The sequence below is a fragment of the Phascolarctos cinereus genome, unplaced genomic scaffold, assembly GCF_003287225.1.
Source record: "Phascolarctos cinereus isolate Bilbo 61053 unplaced genomic scaffold, phaCin_HiC Scaffold_5;HRSCAF=322, whole genome shotgun sequence".
NCBI classification, from domain to species: Eukaryota; Metazoa; Chordata; class Mammalia; order Diprotodontia; family Phascolarctidae; genus Phascolarctos; species Phascolarctos cinereus.
Window position 1 is genome coordinate 272426251 of NW_027555958.1, and position 25603 is coordinate 272451853.

The window sequence follows — 25603 nt, forward strand, 5'->3', positions numbered from 1 at the left end:
TTTTATTGGGTTTAGGTAAACAGAAGATGGTGTTGGTGACTAGGTCATGAGACACACATCTTCAGTAGTAAGTGACCATTGCTGTTGTTGTTTCTGATTCCATTCTTCCAAAGGACTCCCTGCCATGTCTGATAGTCTGTGCCTACTCTGGCATTAAAGTCACCTAGAACTACAAGTTTGGGTCTCCAGATCTTCATAAAATTTTTCTTTGACCCCATCAGGGTTTGTCACAGTGGGAACATACAAAGAGATGATGGTGGAATGGCACTTTCCTGTAAGTGACAATTGTATTGTCATGAGCCTGTCATTCTCTTCTTTGGGGAGATAGACAAGCTTGTGGACTAGAGTAGATTTGACTGTGAAACCTGTATTAGCTTCATGGTGCTCCCCATCACGGTGACCCCTCCAAAAAAACATATGTACAGTTCCAACTTCAGCAAGCTGCCCTTCATTTGCCAGCTTTGTTTCACTAAGGGCTGCTATTTAGACATGATACCCACTAAGTTCTCTCACAACAAAAGCTGTACATCTTCCTGGCCTACTGGATTTCGTGTTGTCCATAAGTGTGTACACATTCCTTGTGTCAGTGGTGAGTGGAGTCATCTTTGGAAGTTTTTGCACCTTTTTTTTTTGTGTTTCAGCTGTAAGACAGGTAAAGAGTGAAATCATAAGGAGTTTAGAATCACATGGCATGGGAGAGTATTAAACCTATGCCAATTTGAGTAAGTTTTAAAAACAGATTTAAAATGTTCAATTTTACAATTGCTTCATATGTACCAGTTTCTTACTGTCTCATCTCCTAGCTAATCTTGAAAAATGAGACAGATAACCTTTATATCTTTGTGTATGGTAAGTTTGTCAGTTGGTAGAAGAGTTTGATGTGTAAAGGATTTCATTCCCAAGCCAATGTTCTCCACTTTAGCCATAGAAAAGAGAGAAAGGACTGAAGCCTGATGAGGAAAGGACTTCACCAGAGAACCCTAGACTTTAAGCACTGCTACTAATTATCAGGACTTTTAGCCTTGGATCCACAGACCCCAGTTATAAAAGGTTTTTGTCCTAAAGATTGACATGCAGTATATTAAACCATTCAGGCCAACTATAACAAATATCTTTCTGTTTTAGAGTGAATTGTCATACATTCACCTTCTATATAAAATCTCAGAATGTGATTGTATTCATTTTGAAATTATTAGTTTGTGATGATTGATGTTTATATCGGAACTTGTTAAGAGGTAGAAATTTTTAGAAACACCTTTAGTACAAAAGATGGATTTTTTTTTCAATAACATACTATGCCACACTGTGAAGTTGGTGGTATTAATGTTACATTTAAACAGTGAAACTTCCTGTGTAAAGCAGAAACTCTTTGGAACTATGATTTTTATTTGATCTGAATTTTACTCCAGATAAAAGGGTTTTTTTTTGTTTCTTCTGAGTCAGTGACTGTTATGCATGGGAAGATGCCAAGGGCTGCCTACAGAAAGTGCTGCCTTTCCCTCAATCAATCCACATTGTGCTAAGCACTGGGGATACAAAAAGACAAACTGTCTCTGCCCTCAAGGAGCTTACAATCTGATGCCATAGTCAGCCTGGTAAATATATGTTGCTAGGAAGGTTGAGAGGATAGCCTTATGAAGGCAATGGCAAGATTCTTTTGACTTTGTTCGCCCACTGAATGGAAAAGTTTGTCATATGGATCATGTTCTGGCTAAGACACTCTGAATATGTGAGGAAGGGAAGAGAGAGAGAGAGGAGGAGGAGGAGGTAGGTGTTGTTATTATCCCCATTTTACAGTTAAGGAAAGTGAGGTTAAGTGACTTGCCCAGGGTCACATAGCTAATAAGTGCCTGAGGCTGGATTAGAACTCAGATCTTCCTGATTCCAGGCCTAGCCCTTTATGTGGAGTTCTCATACATGAGTGACTATTCTGACACATGACTGAGTTTTTATTTTAATCTTTATCCCATTTGCCTGGGGTCAAACAGAACTAGGAGAGCTGTTTCCCCAATATAACTATGACAGTTCAGTCTGTGGCTTTCAGGCCCAGCCCTAACTGAACAGTTTTAATGTCTCTCTTCCTCTTTTTTTACAGTCACTTCCTCTGAATGTGATAGGAGAACAGTACATTTTATGATGAATCTTATCATCAGACATACCAGAGTCCACAATCACGGATATGTAGGAGTGGAAGTCCCTACTACTTGTATTTCTACTGCTCTGAATTTGTTAGGTTAAAATTTTTTTTGTAGATAAAAATGTTATTTTTGAGACCCCACTACCAGCTTCAGACAACTGAAGCCTATTAGAGCCCTTTGTACAAGTTCTAATGTGTGCTCTGAAACACAGGCAACTGGTGAGGGAACACCAACTCAAATATTTTGTGTTATGATCCCTTGATAAGGGGATGAAGATGCTAGAGGAAGAACTATACATAGATTTGAAAATACAAATGGCACTCCCTTTAAGTCCTATGTGTTTAACATGCTATTTTTTCAGTTACTACTTCCTACACATTCACAATACAGATATAGATAGCAATTATACTCCATTAAGACAATGCATTATAATGTTTTTTTAGTAGCAAGATAATGCAGTGAATTTTTTTGTTGTTGTTCAGTTGTTTCAGTTGTGCCCAGCTCTTTGAGATCCCATGGACCTCTGTCCATGAGGTTTTCTTGGGAAAGATATTGGAGTGGTTTGCCACTTAGTGGATCATCTTTTTTTTTTTTTGACAATGCAAGTGATCCGTATGCAAACAGGTTAAGTGACTTGCCCAAGGTCACACTGTTAGAAGGTTTCTGAGCTGGATTTGAAGTCAGGTATTCCTGACTCCAAGCCCAGCACTATCCACTAAAACACCTAACTGCCTTGGTGAATTTTTTACCATTCTTATTTGGCTGTGTGGTTCAGTGCCTGGATTTTAATTCAGAGCACCACCATTGCCCATCAATAAACTATATTTTTTAAAAAGTCATTTCATACATCATCAAACATTATTTCTTTTTTTCTTTTAATTAATCTATCATTTCCTTCTGAGTACGTTTGTGTACAAACCTAATAAATATCCCTCAATCCATAGCTGCATTGTTGGGCAAAACAAATGGCCGTGGATTGGTAGTATCTAAAAAGGTCTGTCTCTGCTTCTTAAATTTATCACCTCTCTGTCAAAAGGGAGTGGTGTTTCATCATTCTTTTAGATTCATGAGTTGTCATTACATTGATTAGAGTTCTAAAAGTCTTTTAAGTTGTCTTTTCTCTATAGTGTTATTGTTTTATAAATTTTTCTCCTAGTTCTGCTTGCCATTTGGTATCAGTTCACAAAAATCTTCCCAGTTTCCTCTGGAACTGTCCATTTTATTCATAATTTCTTATAGCACTATATTATTCCATCACATTTCTAAGTAAACATGGGTTTACTCTGGTCCCACTCTGAGGATCAGTTCTGCTATATTTTATCTGATCCCTACATTAAGGTTCTCTAGAGAATTGGGGAGTTTCTATTCTTATGTCATTGGCTCAATCCTCACCAATTATTTTGCTCCCTTTTTTAGGGGGCCAGTGATTAGCACCCTAGTTGCCTTTAATCACTTAACATCATATGTACTTGTTTGCGTGTGGTCCCTTTCGGCCCCCAGCCCCTGCATCATTAAATTTTGCTTTCCTTTGTATCCCTAGTGCTTAGAGCACATAGTTGGCACCTGATAAATGTTTATTGACTGACAAATATTTATTTACTTCAAGGGTATACCAGTAAGAAACACAAATATTTTCCCTAACACCTCAGAAGGCATAATGCTCTCTATAGGACCCTTACCCCAGTCTCTGGAGAGGGGAAGGGAATTAGGTTTACAGCTTAACTAAATTCCCAATTAGCACTGTTCCATCAAATTCAAGTCCAAGGGTCAAAGACTGTACTCCCTGCACCTAGAAATGAAAAGGAGAAACAGAACCAGACCATAACTTTAATCCCTTTTCTTGTGGCCATGTGACTGGGAACAGAGGAAGGAAGGCCCACCCGCTTGCCAAGTAGCTTTACTTGCTGAATGAAGGTGCTCTACAGGAAAGACAGTAGTCTATGCATATTCAGGTGGTATTAAAGATGTAGACAGTTCTGGCTATGCAGCCAGTGGAAAGAGACTGCTCTTCACCAAGTAGCAGGCCAATACAGAATATCCATGCATGGGCCAGTTCTGTCTCTCAGAAACAAGTCCCCACCAGCTTCCACTTGGATGACTCTATCTTAGGTGATCTGGGCATGTGCTACCGTTGCCGCTTCCCTCCCCCCATTACAAAAATACCACAATTTGTTTAGCTGTTGCCCAATAGGAAGATACCTAGTTTTCTGTTTTTTTTTAAACTAGTGCCAAATAGTTTTGGTAACTACCGCTTTATAATACTGTATTTTGAGGCCACTTCTAGACTTCAGCAAGTTTACAGGACAAGAGGGGCAAGAATAAAGACAATGAGATGAAAAGGTAAAGCATTTTTGGAGGTGATGGGATCATTCCAGGCAAATAGGATAACTGAGGCTTTGAGTAGTTCATTTGCATAAAAGGACAGCAAACTAGACTTCGGCATAGATTGCTTTAGTATCTTTCCCCCAACCCAACCAGTCATTTGCACAGTCCAACAGGAGACCATGAAAAAACTTTGTGGTTTGTTTTGGTTTGGTTTGGTTTTGTTGTTGTTGTTGTTCCTTACCCCATTTGGGGTTTTTTTGGCAAAGAAACTGGAGTGGTTTGCCATGCCTTCTCCAATTCATCTTACAGATGAGGAAACTGAGGCAGGTAGGGTTAAGTGACTTGCCCAGGGTCACATAGCTACTAAATATCTGAGGCCAGATTTGAACTCAGGAAAATGAATCTTCCTGACTCCAGCCTCAGTGCTTTATCCATTTTGCCACCTAGCTGCCCTATTAAAAAATTAGGAAACCCTGGGGGCAGTTAGGTGGCCGCAGTGCATAGAGCTCCAGCCTTGGAGTCAGGAGGACCTGAGTTCATATCTGGCCCCAGACACTTGACACTTACTAGCTGTGTGACCATGGGCAAGTCACTTAATCCCGATTGCCTCACAAAAATGAAAAAAAACAAACCGAAAATCGAGGAAACCCTGAACCCAGGTTTGGTAGCTACTAGGCACATGGCCACTGATTGGTTTTGGCCTGGCTGACAGAGGTAAATATTTGTGTAAAGTACTTAATAGTCGCCACAAATTAGAGTGAAGTCTCACATTGAGGGTGGGGAGCTGTGAGTGAGGAAAAATTCTTAAATCTCTCATGTCTTTCCCACCTCCAACTTAGAAGATGATAAACCTCAGAACCAATTCCCTCAGGTAACAAAGCTTCTGCCAGTCCTGGGCTATAGTTCTCTGACCTTTTGAAAAGGGCACAAATAGCACCCCAGGCTGGAGGTAGTAAAGATTGGATCTGCCCAGCAAAGAGAGACCTTTTGAGAAGTATGCCTAGCAGGAGTGTGACCTGCCTTACCTACCACCATCACTTCCTGCAGGGAACTTTGAGGCCCTGCTGTTCCAGAGTTGTGAGTTTTCCTGGAATCTGTGTATATGTGGGAGCACGTGACCCAAAATGCTTTATGCCAAATGTTCTTGCAATGTCATTTGAGCAAATGCCTTTGATAACAGCCAATTTAGTATACTGCTGATTGTTAATGAGAAGCACGTTGCCAGGGGATTCTGAGTTACAAAGTTGTGGAAATAGCTAGCTTACCCATGGGATTACCCTTAGAACCCAAGGCAGCAGTGATCATTTTGGGAACCCAGCCCAGAGAGGTGAAGTACAGGTTGGAGGTGTGGACCTATTATAGGCATGGTTTCTTATGATGAAGTTAAATTATATTACATTCATGAACCACAATGTGTTTCGCCATTCCCTAAACAATGGGCCCCTTGTACCTTGCGTACAGTTGTTACCACAAAAAGTGCTACTTTGAATATCTTAGATACTTTTTTCTGTCTTTTCCTTCTTTGGAGTATATATGCTTAGTAGTGGGATCCTGGGTCAGAAGGTATGGGCACTTCAGCCACTTTCTTAGCATAATTTCAAATTGCTTTTCAGAATGGCTAGATCAATCCTCCTTCAGCTTTCCCAACACTGTATTAGCATGTCTATCTTTCCATAGCCCTAAAATGTAAACTATTTCTATGTTTTGTCATTTTGCCAGTTTGCTGAGTTATGAGTAAAAAGACTCAGTTGTTTTGATTTGCATTTCTCTTACTATTAGTGATTTAGAAAAACCGTCCATATGGTTCTCAATAGTTTGCAATTCTTTTAAAGAAATGTTTGCTCATATTCTTTTACCACATTCACTAGGGAACAGTAGGAGTTGTTTTTAATCAGTGGCTTGGAGACAATCCTATCAGATAAAAGTTTATCAGATTTGCAGTATATATGATGATTTGGAATCTAGTTCCAGCCTATATTTCTAAACTTATTATATATCACTCCCCTTCATAAACTCCACATTCTAGTCACAAAGACCTTGCATTGGTTGTCCATCTTCACTGAAATATACTCTGCTCAGCTCTGCTTCTTAGAAATCCAAGTTTTTTTTCAAAGCTTAGCTCAAGCAACATCTTTTACAAAAGCGTTTTCCTGACAATCCACCTCCCCAGCCCCATCAAATTATCTAGCATTTAATTTCTATGTATTTTTGATCTACTTGTTTATCTATGTTGTTTCTCCTAATAGAACATAAGCTCTGCGGATAGGGAATTTTCCATTTTTGTCTTTGTGTTTCCATTGCCTAGCACAGTCATCTACTTAATGAATGCTTAATGATTGAACAGCCTCTTTGCTGTTCCTCAAACAAGGCACTCCGTCTCCAGACTCCAAGCATTTTCACTGGCTGTTCCTCATACCTGCAATTCTCACCCTTCTCATCTCTTGGTCTTGACTTCTTTCAGGTCCCAGATAATGTCCCACATTCCACAAGAAGCTTTTCCCAACCCTTCTCAATGCTAGTATGTTCCTTTTGTTGATTATAGTTTCTATTAAACAGTGAGCTCCTTGAGAGCAGGGACTACCTTTTGCCTTTCTTTGTATCTCCAGTGCTTAGTACCATGCCTAGTGGGCACTTAATAAATGCTTGTTTTCAACTGTGCATAACCTTTGATCCAGTAATACCATTGCTAGGTCTATATCCCAAAGAGACCATAAAAAAGGAAAAAGGACCTACATGCACAAAATATTTATAGTAGTCCTATTTGTAGTGGCAAAAAATTGGAAATTGAGGGGATGCCCACCAGTTGGGGAATGGCTAAACAAGCTGTGATATGTTAATGTAATGGAATACTATTGTGTAGTAAGAAATGATGAACAGGTAGATTTCAGAAAAAACAGGAGACTTGTATGAACTGATGAAAAGTGAAATGAGCAGAACTAGGAAAACATTGTACATAGTAACAGCAACATCGTGTGATGATCAACTATGAATTACTTAGACCTTCTCAGTGATGCAGTGATCCAGGACAATTACAAAGGACTCATGATGGAAAATGCTAACCACATCCAGAGAAAGAACTGATGGACTCTGAATGCAGATTGAAGCATACTATTTTCAATTTATTTTTTGTTTTTTTTTTCTTTTTGGTATGTTTCTTCTTTCACAACTGTGACTAATATGGAAATATTTTACATGATTGCACATATATAACCTATAGCAAACTGTTTACCATTTTACAAAGCGGGGAGGGAGGGTGAAAAATTCGGAATTAAAAATTTTGCAAAAAATGAATGCTAAAAATTGTCTTTACATGTTAATTGGAAAAAAATAATAAATGCTTGTTTTTTCTGACCTCTGATTGACTGATTCAGACAACAGAATCAAGGCCCAAAAAGAACTTGACAGGCTAAAATAGCCCACACCTATAAGATAAAATTTTGTAGCAACAAAAGTGTTACATTTGGGTTCACAATACCAGTAACACAAGTACCAAACAAGGTTGGTTAGGTATTTCTTATACCAAAATCCCTGGAATTTTAGTAGAGTACAAGCTCACTATGAGCCAACGGTGCATCATGACACACACCTACCACCCCCTAAATTCCATCTTAGACTCTCGTGCCAAGAATTAGGAAGGTGATAATCCTGCTGTTCTCAGCCCTCTTCAGAACACATTAAGAGTATTGTGTTCAGTTCTGGGAGTCCTGTTTTAAGGACACTGACCAACTGGGGACTGTCCAGGAGGTTAATCAGAATCTTAAGGCGACTACAAACTATGCCATAGAAAGAGCAGTTAAAGTTCTTGGCATGTTTAACATGGAGAAGATTTAAAAGGGAATTATGGCTCTAAGGGATTGGCATAAATTGGAGATTTTAGCTGAATAAAGAAAAACTTGAGTTCCCTATAACTGGGGGCATTCAAACACAGACCTGGACTTTTGTGGGAGAATGTTGTAACTCAGCTATTCCTTTTTAGGTACATATTAGGCAAGATGACTTCTGAGGTTCCTTACAATTTTGTAATTCTAAGTGGTCACAAAGTGGAAAGAATTTGTGGATACAGGATAGCAGGATAAATTAGTTCGTTATTTTCAACTTTGTTATTGCTTTCTATGATATCTGTGCCTCCACTTTAAAATATACCCCCTTAAAATTTTTTTAAAGCAAAGATTCACTATTCAACAAAAGATTAACAATTTGATTAAAAAAACTGTTGGGAAAACTTGAAAAGTTTTTCAGAAACTAGATTTATACCAACATTTCACACCATTTGACACAATAAGCTCTAAATGGATACATGACCTAAATATAAAAAGTCTTATCACAAAAAAACTAGATGAGAATAGAAGGGGATATCTGTCAGAACTATGGACAAGGAAAGTGTTTCTGACCAAGCTAGGGATGAAAAAGATCACAGGAGACAAAATGGACAATTTTGATTACATAAAATTTAAGTTTTTGCACAAAAGCAATGCAGTTAGAATCAGAAAACTGTGTTACACTTTGACCCACTGATACCACCACTCATAATATACAGCCAAGGAGGTTAAAAAAAGAGAGCAAAGGCCCGTATGTACAAAAGTATTTATAGTAAAGAATTGGGAACAAAGTGAATGCCTATCATTTGGGGAATAGCCTATCAAATAATGGCATCTAAATATAATGGAATATTACTGCACTATAAGAACTGATGATAGGAATAGATTTAGAAAAACTTGGGAAGACTAAACTGTTAGAGTGAAGTGAATAGAACCAGAACAATTGATACCAACTATTTTGAAAGACTTAAGAATTCTGATCAAGGTAAAGACCAATCATAACTCTAGAAGACTGATGACGAAACATGCTTCCAATCTCTTGACAGAGAGATGATGATCTAGAGAAGGGGACACATAAAAGCAGGGCAGGGTTCGGAACTACCATGTTAAATTTAATTTGCTTTAAAAAAAACCAAGTCATACATCATAGATATTCATAATACAATCCTTTTTTTTCTTTGTGTAAGGAAATGTTCATGTTTGTTGATAGTTATCAAGTTCTTAATAAATTTTTTTAAAAATTTTACAATAGTTTTGTTTATGGGATCCCCCCCTTTCCCTCCCCTCCCCTTCACATCCCCCCCCCCCAATTATATTACAGCAGTGAAATTGAAGTCACCGGACCTGGATATGAATCTTTGCTCTGCCATTTATGAGCTGTGTGACCTTGGGGATGAACTAGATGATATCTAAGGTCCAACCCTATGGAGCCTCTGTCCCTGACCCCCTACCCTGTGAGCCTTCTCTTGTAACAAAATAAAACAAAAACAGGTAAAACCACCTAAACATTGATCAAGTCAGATAGCAAAATTCCACAACCATAATCAACCACCCCTCTAACTAAAGGAAGGGATCCACTTTTAAAATTAAAGTGGAATAGAGAATACTTCCAAGCCTCAAATTATATTATACAACAGTAACCATCAAAACTATTTTGTCCTGGTTAAAAAAACAACAGTAGATTAGTGGAACAGACCACAGGAGGGACAATCAGAAACAATCAAACTCAATAACCCAGTGTTCAATAAATCCCAAGAGATAAACTACTTGGGGGACACCACCCTATTCAATAAGAAATACTGGGAAAGCTAGAAAAGTCAGAAATGAAGTTTAGACCAACATCTTGTACCATATGCCACAATAATCTTAAGATAGATGACCTGAATATAAAAGGTTGCTATAAAATAATTAGAAGAGAACCAGATCAGGTACCTTTTGCAGCTATGGATAGTGGGAAAATTCTTAACCAAATGATATCATAAAAGGCAATCACGAAAGATTTAAAATGTTAATTACATGAAATTAAACAAACTTCTACAAACAAAATCAATGCAACCAGCATAAGGAAAAGGGCTGATTAGATGAAAAAAAATGTGCATAAAATTATCTCTGATAAGGGTCTGAAATGCAAGATATATGGTAAATTAACATAAAGATGACCAAAAATCATTCCTTAATGGATAAGTAGTCAAATATAAACAAAAAGTTTTCAAAAGAATTGTTAACTGTTAGCAAACATATAAAACGCTCCAAATCACTAAAAATAAGAAAAATCTAACTCAAAACAACTCTTGAGTTTTTACCTCATACCAGCAAATTGGCAAAAAAGATGACAACAGATGGAAACAGTTGATATTTGAAGGGCTGGAGAAAGCCAGGAACACTAATACACTGTTGGTAAAGCTGTGAATTGGTTCAACCATTCAGGAAAGCAATTTGGCATTGTTCAAGAAAAGTAACTAAAATGCCCATACCTTTTGTTAAGCATATATCCTAAGCAGGTCAAACACAGAAAGTTCACACACACAGAAACACAGACACAGACACACACAGACACAGACACACACACACACACACACACACACACACACACAATATTCATAGTACTACTTTTTGTGGTAACAAAAAAACTGAAGCAAGGTGGTTACCTATTGATTAAACGGCTAAACAAATTGTAGTTGATGAGTGTAATAGAATAGTATTGTAGTATAAGAAACTACAAATGTGAAGAATTCAGAGCAGCATAGGAAAATTTGAGTTGATGCAAGGTGAAGTAAGCAGAACCAGGAATACAACATACACAATGAGTACAACATAAATGGAAAGATAATAAGCATTTATGTAGTACTTACTATATGCCAGGCATTGGTGCTAAGTGCTTTACAAATATTTTCTTATTTGATATGGAAATAGTAAAAAGTTGAAACAACACTGTAATTCTGATGACCAGAACTGCACCTACCTCTCTCCGTTCTGTACAGAGGTAGGGAACTATGGATATGGAGTGTTGCTTATAGTATGATTTTGTTTACTGATTTTACTGTTTACTTTTTTCTTCTGTCTTTTAATATCTTTGTTACAATTTTTGTTCACTGGGTAGGAAAGCTGAATAATATACCTGGAAATGACAGTGATGTATATAACCTTTTTATTTTTAATTCAATGAATATAAGATTAAAAAATTCAAAATAAAGGTGCAAGAATTTTGTGCTATTCTATGCAGTAAGGATAAATGACAACCAACATCACTGAACACTTAATTTGTATATTGCACATAGCAAGTGACTGATAATATAAATGGTTGTTAAGATTGAAATGCATCAAGAAATGGGCAATGAAAATGTAAGAAGTGCCCTGTGCTTGAATACTACCCTAGCCCCAAGATATCTTTTTTGATCCTCTATTTCCTGTGATAATTCCTATAAAACTTCTGAAGCCAGTGGGCACTCAGTCATTCAGTTGTTTCATTTTCTCTATTAAATAGCTGTCCTATTTGAGTATTTCTTTAAACATGTTTAGGAAATAGAACCCCCTCCTTGGCCTGCCTCTGATCACATATTGAATAATAAATTTACAATAATCTTTCATTAACTGATCTGCCTTTTGATCCTTTCCTCTAAATACACAGAGACCCCATACTATGCACCTCTGGGCCAAGAATAGCGTTTATTCATTGTGACATAATGCTTCCAAGTGTTCAAATATTCTATCTCTGCTGTTCTCATTCTATTAACCATTCTGCCTACAAACACACAATAAATGTAGAGAAAGGTTTTTCTTGGTTTATTTGTTTTCTAAGGTAAACTCTCTTATGACCGTATCTGAGGCAACAGCCTATCCATCCATTTTTATAATTCCCATTTTCCCAGTAACTCTACAGGTAAATCACTTGGAGAACGAAATATTTTATCTTACAGAAGTAATGAACAGAGTGAAAACAACAGCAGACTCTCAGTCAGAGGACCTGGGGTCCAGTTTCAACTCTATCCACTACTAACTCAGCTGTGAGATCTCAGGCCAAGACACTGAACCTGTCTAAGCTTTTGATTCCCAACTGCAAAATGGTTAATAATATTTGCTTCATCTACCTCTCAGGTTGTCATGAGGAAAAGAGCTCAGTGGCTGTCTTGTTAAATGTATAGCAAAAAAATAATCCCCACTATAGAACCGAACCAGGCTATGTTTGAGTAGCTGTGATAAGGGTGAAGTCCATTCCATTTTTTAAAAACTCCAATGGTTAGGAAGTTTCCCTTGCATTCTGCCTAAATTTTGCCACTTCAGAATTCCTACTTACTGGTTCTAGAGTTCTGCCCTCTGGTAACAATCAGAACAAATCTAACACCTCTTTACAGGATAGCATTTGAAGCACTTTAAGACAGCTCTCGGGTTGCCCAATTCTCTTCAAGCAAAGTATCTCTAGTACCTTCATTAATCCATTTGCCCTTTCTATGTCTCCTAGCTTTTCAACATCTTCCCTAAACTGTGGCACCCAGAACTTGACACAATATACTGAACACAGTCTGACTAATGTTGAGTGCAAAGCAACTATAACCTTTTCTCTGGAACCTATGCCTCTTACCCCAGCCCAGGATAAGATTTTTTTGGCTGAGACAGTCTGCAATCCATTAAAAAATTTTTTCCAAATCAAAGTCTGTACATGCCTTTATCGTTCGCTTGTGAAATCAATTTTTTTTTTAACCCAAGTCTTAAGACTACATTTATCTCCATTATATTCCTTATCACTCAGGGATCATACAAGTTGCTCAATCCTAGCCATAGGCCAAGAGACAACAGAGCTAGGGTTGGTGGTAGCTTAGCCTTAGCCTCTCTCTTTGGGTTCCTAACAATTAGCTACTAGCCCGCTGTTATCCAAGATCTTGAAAGTGGAGCTTCAGGGCCTCAAAGAACTTCTATTTTGAGTTGTTTGGTAGTCACAAAACTTCCACATTCTGTACCAGTTCCCATAGGAAGAAAGAAAAGCTACTAAAGGGAGGCCACAGACCTCATGATAATTAGCTGTGTATCTAACTTTAAGAGGGCCATCCATTTAGCCAAGTTTCCTACTTTAAGCATGACTCATGGCAGCTTGAGTCATGCCACTGAGACTTTTTGGGCACTCTTGTCCTTTGGGCCAGACGGACTTTCCACCTGCTTCTTATCCATAGGACACTGGTACAGTTCTGCTTGGTGAAAGGCCTCTGGTATACATGGAGTACCTGTAAAAGTAGCCTGACATCCTTAAATCCTTAACTCAATTCACAACATTGGTCAGCTGAGGTTTACCAGCCCAGCTCACTCTGATAAATTCCATGCATTTTATAAATAATTCCTGAGTAAGCAAGAAATATTTTTTTCTCTTTTGAATATTCCAGTGAACCACAAAGCACAAGGGTGAAGCAATTTAAGATTCAGTTATATTACTAGTACACAAAAAAAAACACTCCCTCTGAACAGGGGTGCCAGGGAGCATTTTGAGTTTACTTTAAAAATATTAGGAAAGGGAAGAGGCAGGTAATCTGAGAAATGGGCTACTAATTTTTCAATAGAAATACAGGGCACACTGGTACAGCATTGTTAACAAACTAGGCAGTTTTGGCTTGGGATCAGAAATGATCCTGTTCAAAGGAGAATAAACAAATGTTAGCTTGTCATCCTGCCTACTGTAGACTACCAGCTTTCCAGATATGGAGGTATTATGCTCTGTGCCCAAGAAATTAGTTAACTATCCCCTAATTCCTTGTCCCAAAAAGCATAAAGAGACCACAAGGAAAACCAGTATTGTTGCAAAATTTTTTCAAAAAGTGAAAAATCAAATTTCAGAAACCTTTCATAGTTCCAAATGTTGATGAGTAACCTCTTTCATCTACATAAAAGTTTAACACTGTCTCATGATGAATAAATTTATAATCATTTTTCATAACCAATCTATCCTTTTGAACTTTACCTCTAAAAACATGAGACCCTACTGTACACAGGCGGGCCAGGAATAGGGTTCTCAAAATACGATTCATTTTTTTGAATGGCATGGTATGGTAAGACCAAATAGCAATCCCAATGGGAGCTATTCATCCAGTCTACTCAGCAACATACCAACTCGGACATGAAAGTTCTGTGCCACGTACACAGCCCACTAGCAGTGGGATGAAGCAAACAGTTCCACTTCTACACACATTTCCATTTTATTATGGCAAAGGTGAAAACGCCACCTTCTCCACAACAGCAACCAGTAAAATTTATCCCAAAAATAACTTGGTACAAAACAGGTCTGTTTCAGAATTAAAAAAAAAACCTTTACATGAGTTTTAAATCCTATTTCGAAACATAAAAGAAACAAATCCATCATTGACAGCAGAGCCACAGTCCTCTACTCCGCCCTCCATCGAAAGGGTAAAGAATGAGATTCCTGGGTCCTGTTCCATGCAGGGAATATGTTGGCTACTTTAACTGGTATCCATCTGAAAGAAAAAAAAATAGACAAGCACTGTAAGAAAGAATCTTAACACACAGCAAAAGGTATCTCAGATAAGACTGAGAATGCCTCACCTCAACAATCTGACTTGCTCTGTCCCTAACAGATGCGGGTTGCTGGAAAGAGGCTATTCGCAGCACAGTTCTGGAGCCACTCACCACCCCACACATTTCTACCCCTGTACTTACCCTGGCATTATAAGCATCCAATTGTGCATCTAGTTCTTCTGCGGAAAGCTGTTGTTTCGAATTTCTTCCAGTCCCTCTGCCTCGTCCTCTATTGCTCCACGAGTGCCTCTCCGGGTGCTGCCTCCACCACCAAAACCCCCAGAGCCACGGTTTCTAGTCATTCCACCTCTATTTACACTAAATACAAAATTAAAAGGAATAGTGTTCACTTAGACATGCCTAAAAAGGCTCCCAAAAAGATTATATAGCCCTGATGGATTCCAGGAAGCCAAAAACTAACCTCTGTGCAGGTCTTCGTTGTGTATCAATCTGTGATGTAACAAGCTGAATATTCATAGGGCGACCTGCAGGAGAGGAAGAGGAAAGAAACATCAATCACTTTTCTACAGAACAATTATATGGTACTAGCAATGTTCTAGGCTCCATGCAAATAATACTGGATGGGTACCTTGTTGTCTCATTCTACATACAAACATGGGAAAAGAATGGAAAACATTTGAGAACGACAAATGGCAATAGAGAAACCACCAACCTCCTCTTTGACAAAGTTAAAACTGGGTAAATATTCAATAACTTTTTCTTTGGTGGATATGGGTTGGAAGAGGGAAATACGCCTGGCTGACCTAGTGGAAAAAAGATCCAGTACCTTTTTCTTTATCATTATAGCCCCGCTCTTTGAGGTGTACTATGGTGGTTCTGGGAAGGCCTCACAGAAGTGAATCTTCAGGAAGGGATCTGAAGGAGGGGGTCACAAGAGGTTGGTCCAGATGTATGGGGCAGCACGAAAGGTGGCAGAACGGAAGAGAGAGACAAAGCGGGCAAATGCAAAGTGTGCTCGGCCAGAGTGGGCAAATCATATTCCTACATGGGCAGATGACAGCCCCACACTCCACAAAACGTAGCACCCAGCCCTTCAATGATGGAAGGCTCAACTTACCATCCAAAGGGACACCATTATACTGTTTCATGGCCTTCAGAGCATCTGCTTTTCGCTCAAAGTGAACATCTGCTGTTCCTAAGCTCCGGCCAGACCGATCGTAATGTACAGCTGCCTTTTTCAGAGTTCCAAATTCAGCAAATAGTTCCTAAAAATAGGAAAGGAAGGCAAAATGATAAATACGCCTCTCTCCCATAGTGTCCAAGGAAGAGGACCCTAGAAATATTTATATTAGGAGTTGTGTTCCTGAAAGGGAACACACATCTAGGGGATAGAGGGTGGAAGAGCGGAACAGCAACTTGAAAAGCAGCGGGGCCTGTCCCAGGTCGTGCCAACTTTGGGGCATGCCATCTGTATGATGCTATGGGCCATAGAGTGCTTTGCCCAGTGGTGAGGGGTATAATATTCATCAGCTGTCTTTTCACAGATAAGAAAAACCACTCTTAACAAAAGAGTGTTCTGAGAAATTAGGAAAATCTCCAGGTCACAGAGCAAGGGAAGCTTTTCAGGCCACTAGAACAGATTTAAGGGCCCATAGATTCAGTAGACCTGATCCCAGACCCACCCCCACAAGGCAGATTCTGGCTCACCTGCGTTTCCCTCTCCTCCTACTCAAGCCTGCCGCAAAGTCTGACGTCAAGCGCTGCCATGGAAACTGCCCTGACCTCACGGCAGGCTGGGAGTTGGAGAGGGAACCCAGAGTGTGGGGATACTCCGGCCGCAGGCACACAGCGGGAAGTGGAGTTCACCAAAAGCGGTTTCCAGTGGATGCCAGAAACCACCTTAAAAAAAGTGTTGACACACCATGAGTGCTTGTCTGCCTTGCTCTGTCCTCCCACAGCAAAGCCATATGGCTGGGCTCTAGGAAGTTTGACCCAGGAAAACCTAGCATCCTGTCCCAACCATTTCCAATCTCCAAAGTTTTACTCCAGGGAAGGAGTTTCTTAACAAGAAAGACGGGGTTTTTTTCGGGTCGGTTGTTTTTTAAAGAGTACTGTTTTTTGACAATCCAAAAACAGGTGCTTTGCAGAAGAACATATCGGTAACTGAAGAATTAACACTGAACATATTTTGACTAAGACCAAACAAGGTTACAAGGCTGCAACAAACGAAAATAACACTGCCTCTGCTCTTTCCACCTGAGAGAAGTTATGCCTCCTCTCTCAACAAACCCAGCATTTTCAGCACAAAAATAAATTACCTAAAAAACTGTCCAGGCTCAACTTAACCATTTTTGCTTCCTGGAACAAGGTTAACTCTGACCAGAAGTTAAGAAGCCTGCCTACCTTGGAAGCAAAAGATACCGACTAAACAAGTCCCCCATAGCTCAGCACAGGCCAATCCCACACTCCTTACTGTACCCTGAACTTTAAGCCACTGCAAAAACATCAACTGATGGCCACAGCCTTTCCTACAGAAAGATGAGGATAAGTCACCCCCAGGGCCAGATAAGGGGGTGGGAGGCCACCTTCCCAGAAAGAGGGAGGGGGTGGTAGGTGGAGCTAGAGGGTCGAACCCCAAACAGCATAATCCAGGCTGTGCACTTGGCTCCCGACATGGGTCGCTTAAGCGGAAGTCTCCAAACTCCTTACCTGAATATCCGCATCTGAGACCCCAAAATCCAGATTGGAGACCAGCAATTTGCCACCGGTCTCGACGCCAGCCCCGCCTCCAAAGCCGCTGTCGAACAGGTCGTGTTGCCACTTATCTGGAAGCTGTTTTGGCTGAAACAAATACAAAGGTTGGTGAGTCGTCCCCCCCCCCCGGCCGGGGCCTGGCGGGTTCTCCTTTTCCTGAGACCCCTTCCCGCTCCCTCCGCCCCCAGCAACAAGGGGAGGCGGTCGCCTTCCCGCCCCCACAAGCAGGCCGTAGTTCCCGCCCGCAGGGTCGCCATGAGGCTCCAGGCCTTGGACCTCGGCGGCCCACGAGAAACAAAAGGCCTCGGGGGATGGGTGGGCCGGGGATCCCTCGGTCGTGGGTCAGCCCCGCCATCCCCCTCACCCCCCACGCCCCCACACACCGCCCCGGCCTCACAGGACTCAGCTCCCCCGGCCTCGAAGCTGCCCGCCTGGCCCGCTTGGTCCCGGCCCGGCCTCCCCCTCTCCCCGGGCTCGCTCACTCACTCGGCTGTAGGGCGCGGGTCGGTTCCTGCCGCCGCCCCCGGCGCCTCCGCGGGCCATGGCCGGCCTATTCCGGATGGGCCCCCCGCCCCGGCTCACGCGGGCTGCCGCCTGCGCGCCCCCGCCGCCGCGGCCGCCCTGGGCCCCGGCCCGGCCTCGGCCCCGGCCCCCGCCGCGTCCGCCCCGCTGGCTCCGGTTGAGTTTAATGATGTCGTCCAGGGACATGTCCATCTTGTCGGCCATGGCGGGCGCGGAATCGGGGCCTCGGCACGAACCCCGCGCGTCAGTACGTCGGCGCGTCACTTCCTTCCCAGCCGAAGGTTGAGGGCGCTTCCGGGAAGCCGGGGCCTGCCTCCCAGCTGGGGCGGGAGTACGCTGGGTGCCGGCTGGCGGCGGCTGGGCGGGGGAGCGGGTGCGCGGGCGGACGTCGGGCGGGCTGACTGCGCTCCGGGACTGCCTCCCTAGCTCTCTGCTCCGGCTGCAGAGTGCTGTCGCCGAGGTCCCTGCGGTCCCTTTTGTACTCGTCACGAGGGCGCCAACGGAAGGGCTCGAGCTGGGAGACAGGCGCGAACCGAGGTGTGAACACTTAGCAAGGGCGGCTCCCTCGGGAGGGGGCCCCAGCCTCGGGGAGGAGGGGCGAGCCCGGGGGGAAACAGCGGGGCCGGGGGGGAAGGGGAAGGGGCGAGCACGGCGAGAGTCCTGTTGGGGGGCGAGAGCCCAAGAGTGCGGAATTCGGGGGGCGGGCCGTACGGGACGGCGCGGACTCGAGTGGGAACTCAGAGGGGGAGGGGGCGAAGATGAAGGGGCTGGGATTCTGGTGGGACCTCCAGGGGGAGGGGCTCGGACTCCAGTGGGAGCTGGAGGAGGGGACTTGGACTGCTCAGGCTTGCCTTGAGTGCGAGGCCTGAATCTGGTGGGAATTCTGGGGAGGGGGGCGGGGACAAGTGAGCCTGTGTAGTCTGGTGTGATTTTAGGTGTGGGGGGAGCAAGACAGGTGCGACTCCAGAAAGGGAAGGAAACCGATTTGGGCCTAAGGTGTGCCCCAGTTCACCTGCCCAGGAGAGGCCTCCTCCTGCTCGGAGGGACGATTTCTTTAGGTTGCATAGTATTTTTTCATGTTTTCAGTTGGATTCTGTGAAGCTTTTATTAAGCACCTACTGGATGCTAGATTCTCGGAATACAAAAACCAAAATGGAACCACCCTTGCTTTCAGGGGGCATTTATTCTACTGGGGTGGTGGTTATGTTCCCATCTAAGACAAGACTGCTCAAATCTTACTTTTCTTCTCTCATTAGGAGTTCCTGTTTTTATATAGCCTTTTTATAGGTTTACAGGAAGCCTTCCTCTAGCAAGCCTTTGAAGCAAGTAGTCCAAATGTTACTGCCCCCATTTTAAAGATAAGGAAACTTAAGCTCTAGGAAGTGAAGATGCTAGACAAGGGTCACATACTTTGCAAAGTTTGAATGGGAACTTGGGTCTTCTGACTCTGGACCCATGCCAGGAAGTGGTGGGATCTAGAATACTTGGGGAATGGATTTTGGAAACATCCGTTTTACAGAGGAGAATTAAAATTAAACTTTGAACAATTGCTGTATTTTTATTTACTAAAAGATACTAAAAGATTATTTTGTCATTGTTTCTTTTAGTGTACAAAATTTTCCTCAAATCTTATCTCACAGGAAGGAGGAAAATAAGGGAGTGAATATAAACAGAATACAAACTTTTAGAAGGTGAACAATCTTTTCCCCTCCATCTTTTGTCCTCAGCCTTTTTATTTTGATGCCTTGTAATGATCTGCTTCACTATATATGTATCTGTATGTTTATAGACATATGTAGCTATACATATATGTGTATCTCTCATCTATACACATAGATGTGTGTATGTATGTATGTACACATATTCATACACACATATGTAAAAGCTTCCCAGGACTTCTGTATAGCTTTTTTATTTTTAATTTGATTTTTTTGGTGAGGCATTTGGGGTTAAGTGACTTGCCCAGTCACATAGCTAGTGAGTATTATGTGCCTGAATCCAGATTTGAACTCAAGACCTCCTGACTCCAGAGTTGGTGCTGTATGCACTGATACCTAGCTACCCCAGTTTAGCATATTTTTAAATGTGAAAGTTAAAAACAGTTGATAACTTTTCTGCTTTTCAAAAAAGCCCTTAGGAAAAGCTTAGTGCATCACAGTATCAAACCCCTATCAAATAGATAGGGAGCTTTCTGTTCCCTGCTTGTCCTGTTTGGTTCTTTCCAAGCTTCCTATTGGAAATTTCTGGCATGTTTCTTAGCAAGAAAGAGCAGGGAAAATGAATCTTCTCCTCTGGGGCAGGCCTTTGACTTTGTGTTTTTTGAACTTCAAGCAGGTAAAGGTATAGTCATCCCTTGACATTCTTGAGGATTAGGGGTGCTGGACTGCTAAGAATGTGAAAAGGCAGGAATAACTCGGTCCCACCCCCAAATCTTTATTTTAATAGTTCAGGTTATATTTATTTAACACAAAAAACAACACACTGCACCTATAAAAAAAATTGCAATTTCTACATGAGAGAGTAGTATCTTGCACACTTTGTAGCTGCAGCAACTGCTTCACAAATATCCTTCTACAAATTGCAAAATACAAAAATCACTGCTGAAAAAAATCATGTGACTGAGTTTGGATGGTAGAGAGACAAAGAGGAGGTGGTCCCAAAGAGTGCATTGCTTAGGCAAACTTTTAACAAAATTTAACTGTTTACAATAAATTTATGTACATATACTTATGGTAGTAAATGAGAAAATAGATTAATAATACGACACAGTATTTATGCGTTGATGACTTACTAATTTTTTTTGTTTTCTTTACATACACAAGTCATCTACAGTTTTCTAAAGTGCACTGCAAATCTCCGCAAATTCCCATTTAATTATCCACGGCCAACCTTCAAATAACCAAAAGCTAGAATGTGAAACCCCCAAGTATCTAGAGATGACTGTATTTCTAGTGAGCCCTAAAACTGTTTTTTGGCAAAAAGATCATTCCGTTTGTATTGCTATGCCTCCTACCCTTTAAAGGTACCTTGTTCGCCTAGATTTATGTTGATAATGAATCTCAAAGATGAGGAACAAAAACAAAGACATAATCAATGCACTTAGTTATTGTTTTTACCCAGGTCCTTTGTCACGGAATGGATTGTCACCTTTAACCTCTACCCCATTTGGTTTCCTCTCCAAACTATTCAAGATAATTCCCTTTCTCCTTCCTAGGCTACAGCCTCACCATGAAGGTGAAGATTAAGTGTTGGAATGGTGTAGCCTCCTGGCTTTGGGTTGCCAATGATGAGAATTGTGGTATTTGTCGAATGGCTTTTAATGGCTGCTGCCCAGACTGTGAGTACATCTGTCTCATTCTGTTCCCTTTGCTTTTACTTTCTTCCTTTTCATTTGTATTTTTCCTACATTAGTATTTACTAATGGGTCCCAGTCAAGATGAACTCATTGAGTGAACTCATTTCTTATTGCATAGGTGAAGGAAATTCTCAACAGTCAACCAAGGCTATGATGCTTTTGCAAAGAAAGTATCAGGCTTTCAGGCTTTTGACCGAAAAAATAGGCTGATTTGTATGTGTTTGTGTATATGTATGTGTGTATTTTGCATAATGAGCACAAGAAATTTACTCTAGATATAAAAATGAAATAATCAGTTGGTTCTATAGTCAAAAGAATTCTTTGAACCAGACTTTTAACCATAATCTAGGATGTGTGTGGAATCATAAGACTATAGATCTAGAAATGAGGAGTCCTCAGTTCTCTCCTTACTTTTTTTTTTAATATAAATTTATTTTTAGTTTTCAACATTCACTCCCACAAGTTTTTGAATTCCAAATTTTCACCCCATCTCCCCCCCCACCCCAAGATGTCATGCATTCTGAATATCCCTTCCCCTAGTCTGTCCTCTCTTCTATCTCTCTCCCCTTCTTTCATCCCCTTCCCCTTCTATTTTCCTGTAGGGCAGGATAGACTTCTGTACCCCATTTCCTATATTTCTTATTTCCCAGTAGCATGTGAAAACATTTTTTTGAACATATTTTTTTAAAACTTTAGGTTTCAAATTTTCTCTTACTCCCTCCCCACCCACCCTCATTGAAAAGGCAAGCAACTCAATATAGGTTGTACATGTGCAGTTATGCAAAACACGTCCATAGTAGACATGTTGTGAAAAACTAACTCTATTTCCCTTAATCCTATCCTGCCCTCCCATTTATTCTATTCTTTCTTTTGACCCTGTCCCTCCTCAGAAGTATTTACTTCTGATTACCCCTTTCCCAATCTGCCCTCCTCTCTATCATCCCCCTGCTCTCTTGTCCCCTTCTCCCCCTATTTTCCTGTAGGGTAAGACAGATTTCCATACCCAATTGAATGTGTATGTTATTCCCTCCTTAAGCCAAATCCTATGAGAATAAGATTCACTCATTCCCTCTCACCTTCCCCCATTTCCCCTCCACTGTAAGAGACTTTTCTGTTTTTTTTTGTGAGATAATTTACCCCATTCTACCTCTCCCTTTCTCTTCTCCGAGTATAATCCTCTCTCATCCCTTAATTTTATTCTCCAGATATGACCCCTTAATCTTCAACTCACCCTGTGCCTCTATCTATCTATCTACATATACATACATATAATTTTTTTCCTCCAACTACCCTAATACTGACAAAGGTCTCATGAGTTATAAATATCATCTTTCCATGCAGGAATGTAAACAGTTCAATCTTAATAAGTCTCTTATGATTTCTCTTTCCTGTTTACCTCTTCATGTTCCACTGGAGTCCTGTATTTGAAAGTCAAATTTTCTATTCAGCTCTGGTCTTTTCATCAAGAATGCTTGAAAGTCCTCTATTTCACTGAATGACCATTTTTTCCCCTGAAGGATTATACTCAGTTTTGCTGGGTAGGTGATTCTTGGTTGTAATCCTATCTCCTTTGCCCTCCAGAATATTATATTCCATGCCACGTGGTCCTTTAATGTAGAAGCTGCTAAATCTTGTGTTATCCTGATTGTGTTTCCACAGTACTTGAACTGTTTCCTTCTGGCAGCTTGTAATATTTTCTCCTTGACCTGGGAACTCTGGAATTTGGCTACAATATTCCTAGGAGTTTTCCTTTGGGGATCTCTTTCAGGAGGAGATCTGTGGATTCTTTCAATTTCTATTTTGCCCTCTGGTTCTAATATATCAGGGCAGTTTTCCTTGATAATTTCTTGAAAATGATCTAGGCTCTTTTTTTGATCAGCTTTCAGTAATTTTTAAATTCTCTCTCCTGGATCTATTTTCCAGGTCAGTTGTTTTTCCAATGAGATATTTCACATTGTTTTCTAATTTTTCATTCTTTTGGATTTGTTCTACCGTGTTGTGATTTCTCATAAAGTCACCATCTTCCAATTGCTCTATTCTAATTTTTAAGGAAGTATTTTCTTCAGTAATCTTTTGGACTTCCTTTTCCATTTGGCCAATTTTCTTTTTAGGGCATTTTCTCCTCATTGGCTTTTTGGACCTCTTTTGCCATTTGGGTTAGGCTATTTTTTAAGGTGTCATTTTCTTCAGTATTTTTTTGGGTCTTCTTTGTTTTTCATGATTTTCTTGCATCACTCTCATTTCTCTTCCCAGTTTTTCCTCTACTTCCCTTACTTGCTTCTCAAAATCCCTTTTGAGCTCTTCCAAGGCCTGGGACTGATTCATATTTTTCTTGGAGGCTTTGGATGTAGGAGCTTTGACTTTGTTGTCTTCTTCTGGTTGTATATTTTGATCTTCTTTGTCAGCAAATATAGTCTGACTCTTTTTGTGCTGCTTGCTCATGATCCCAGCCAGTTACTTGAGTTTTAAACTCTTTGTTAAGGTAAGAGTCTGCTTCCAATGTGGAGAATGTACTGTCCCAAGCTTTGGGGGGTTTGTACAGCTGTTTTCAGAGATACTTGTAGGGTCCTGTAAATTTTCAGTTCTTGCAAGGTGGTATGATAAGGGGCGAGGTGTTTGCTCCTTTCCTGGCCTGTGACCACAAGTATTCCTTTCTGTCCCGTAACTGTGAGGAGGGGTTCCTCTCCACAGCCACTACAAGCTCCACCATGCCATCACTCCTCCTCACCCCAGCACTACTGCCCAGAACTATGACCCAGATCCAAACAGGGGCAAAGCAAGAGATTCCTGCCTCAGCACTGGCAAAGAGATCCCTGCAATCCCTCTCTGATCAGCCACTGAATTCCCCCTCAGTCTGTGGGCCGGAAGCTTGGGAAGCAGCTGCCCCCTCTCGGCCAGGCTCTTGGGGAATGGAGCTGAAACCCCACCTTCCTGTCTCAGCACCGACAGAAACAGACTTTTCCCACTGACCTTCTAAGTTGTCTTTGGCATTCATGGATTGAGGAGTCTGGAAACCTCCACAGCTGCCTGCAATTCAGTCCTCTGAGGCCTGCTCCAGGTTTGCTGCGGCCTGCACGCCCATGCCGTGCTGCGCTCCCAGCCTGGCGCGATACACCTTTCTGATCAATCATCCAGGTTGTCTTGGGCTGGAAATTTGTTGCACTCTGTCTTTTTGTGGGTTCTGCTGCTTTAGAATTTGTTTAGAGCCATTTTTAATGAGTATTTAGAGGGGTTTAGAGGAGAGCTCAAGCAAGTCACTGTTTTCACTCCATGATCTTGGCTCCGCCCCCTCCATCTCTCCTTACTTTTACAAGTGAGGGCACACCAGCAGTCAGCTAGGGGGCAAGGGGTGATTTCTATCTCAATCTTCTTGACTTTAGAGCCAGTGCTCTTTCTATTGGGCCATGCGTCTCTGCTTTATATTTGTATAATACTTTACAGTTTACAAAGTTCACACTCTTAGGGGCAGCTAGGTGGTGCAGTGGATAGAGCACTGGCCCTGAAGTCAGGAGGACCTGAGTTCAAATCTGCCCTCAGACCAAAAACTTGACACTTATTAGCTGTGTGACCCTGGACAAGTCACTTAACCCCAATTGCCTAAAAAATAAATAAGTTTTAAAAAAAAAGAAGTTCACACTTTTACAAAAACTGAATGCAGTGTATAGTTTGAGTGTTGTTATTATTGAATTTTTTTGGACCAAATCTGTGAGTTCATTAGTATAGGGAATTACAAATGGGAGAACTTCTAACCATGGAGAAACATCCCACCTGCTTTGTAATTTATTAACTCTCTAAGGAGAATTGCTTGGGGGTACTTAGAGGCTTAGTGTCTTGCCTAAGGTCAAACAGTCACTATGTATCAGAAGTGGAACTTTAACTAGATCTTACTAACCTTAAAGCCAGCTCTCTATCCTTTATACCATATAAATGTGTGTGTGTGTGTGTGTGTGTGTGTGTGTGGTGTGTGTGTGTCACATCATAGATTGTAGCATATTGGTCAGAAACAGGTCCTCTGGGAGGTGAATGGATTAGCTCATGGTTACCCATTAGGAAAGGGCACTGGGTATGTGTGTAGGATAAGGGAAGTGCTTTTTAAAAAGATACTCTGAAGACTGAGAGGTAGCTTATCTGTGCTTGTTTGAATAATTTATGATTCTGTGATTGTGTGATTCTGTTAGGGAGTAGTCTGGCTCATTCCACTTAGGAGAATAACC

The 25603-nt window shown here is 41.2% G+C and overlaps 2 protein-coding genes across 3 annotated transcripts in view; one reads left to right on the forward strand and one right to left on the reverse strand.

Moving 5' to 3' along the window:
- Window positions 1-14441: 14441 nt before the first annotated feature.
- ALYREF (Aly/REF export factor) lies at window positions 14442-18336 on the reverse strand. Its single transcript, XM_021000890.2, has 6 exons — window positions 17999-18336; window positions 17468-17599; window positions 15876-16023; window positions 15219-15282; window positions 14939-15115; window positions 14442-14736 (listed from the first exon to the last, which is right to left on the reverse strand). The coding sequence occupies exons 1-5, from the start codon at window positions 18236-18238 to the stop codon at window positions 14968-14970; spliced, it is 732 nt and encodes a 243-aa protein (XP_020856549.1). The 5' UTR covers window positions 18239-18336; the 3' UTR covers window positions 14442-14736; window positions 14939-14967.
- The window catches only part of ANAPC11 (anaphase promoting complex subunit 11), a 30241-nt gene continuing 22165 nt past the window's right edge, over window positions 17528-25603 (forward strand). The window contains exons 1-2 of one of the 2 annotated variants that reach the window (XM_078155865.1): window positions 17528-17616; window positions 21249-21371. In XM_078155865.1, the coding sequence (XP_078011991.1) occupies window positions 21263-21371 (109 nt within the window). In that variant the 5' untranslated portion in view covers window positions 17528-17616; window positions 21249-21262. Of the gene's footprint in view, window positions 17617-18400; window positions 18572-21248; window positions 21372-25603 lie in introns of those variants that run through there. The other variant, XM_021000893.2, reaches the window with a different exon arrangement.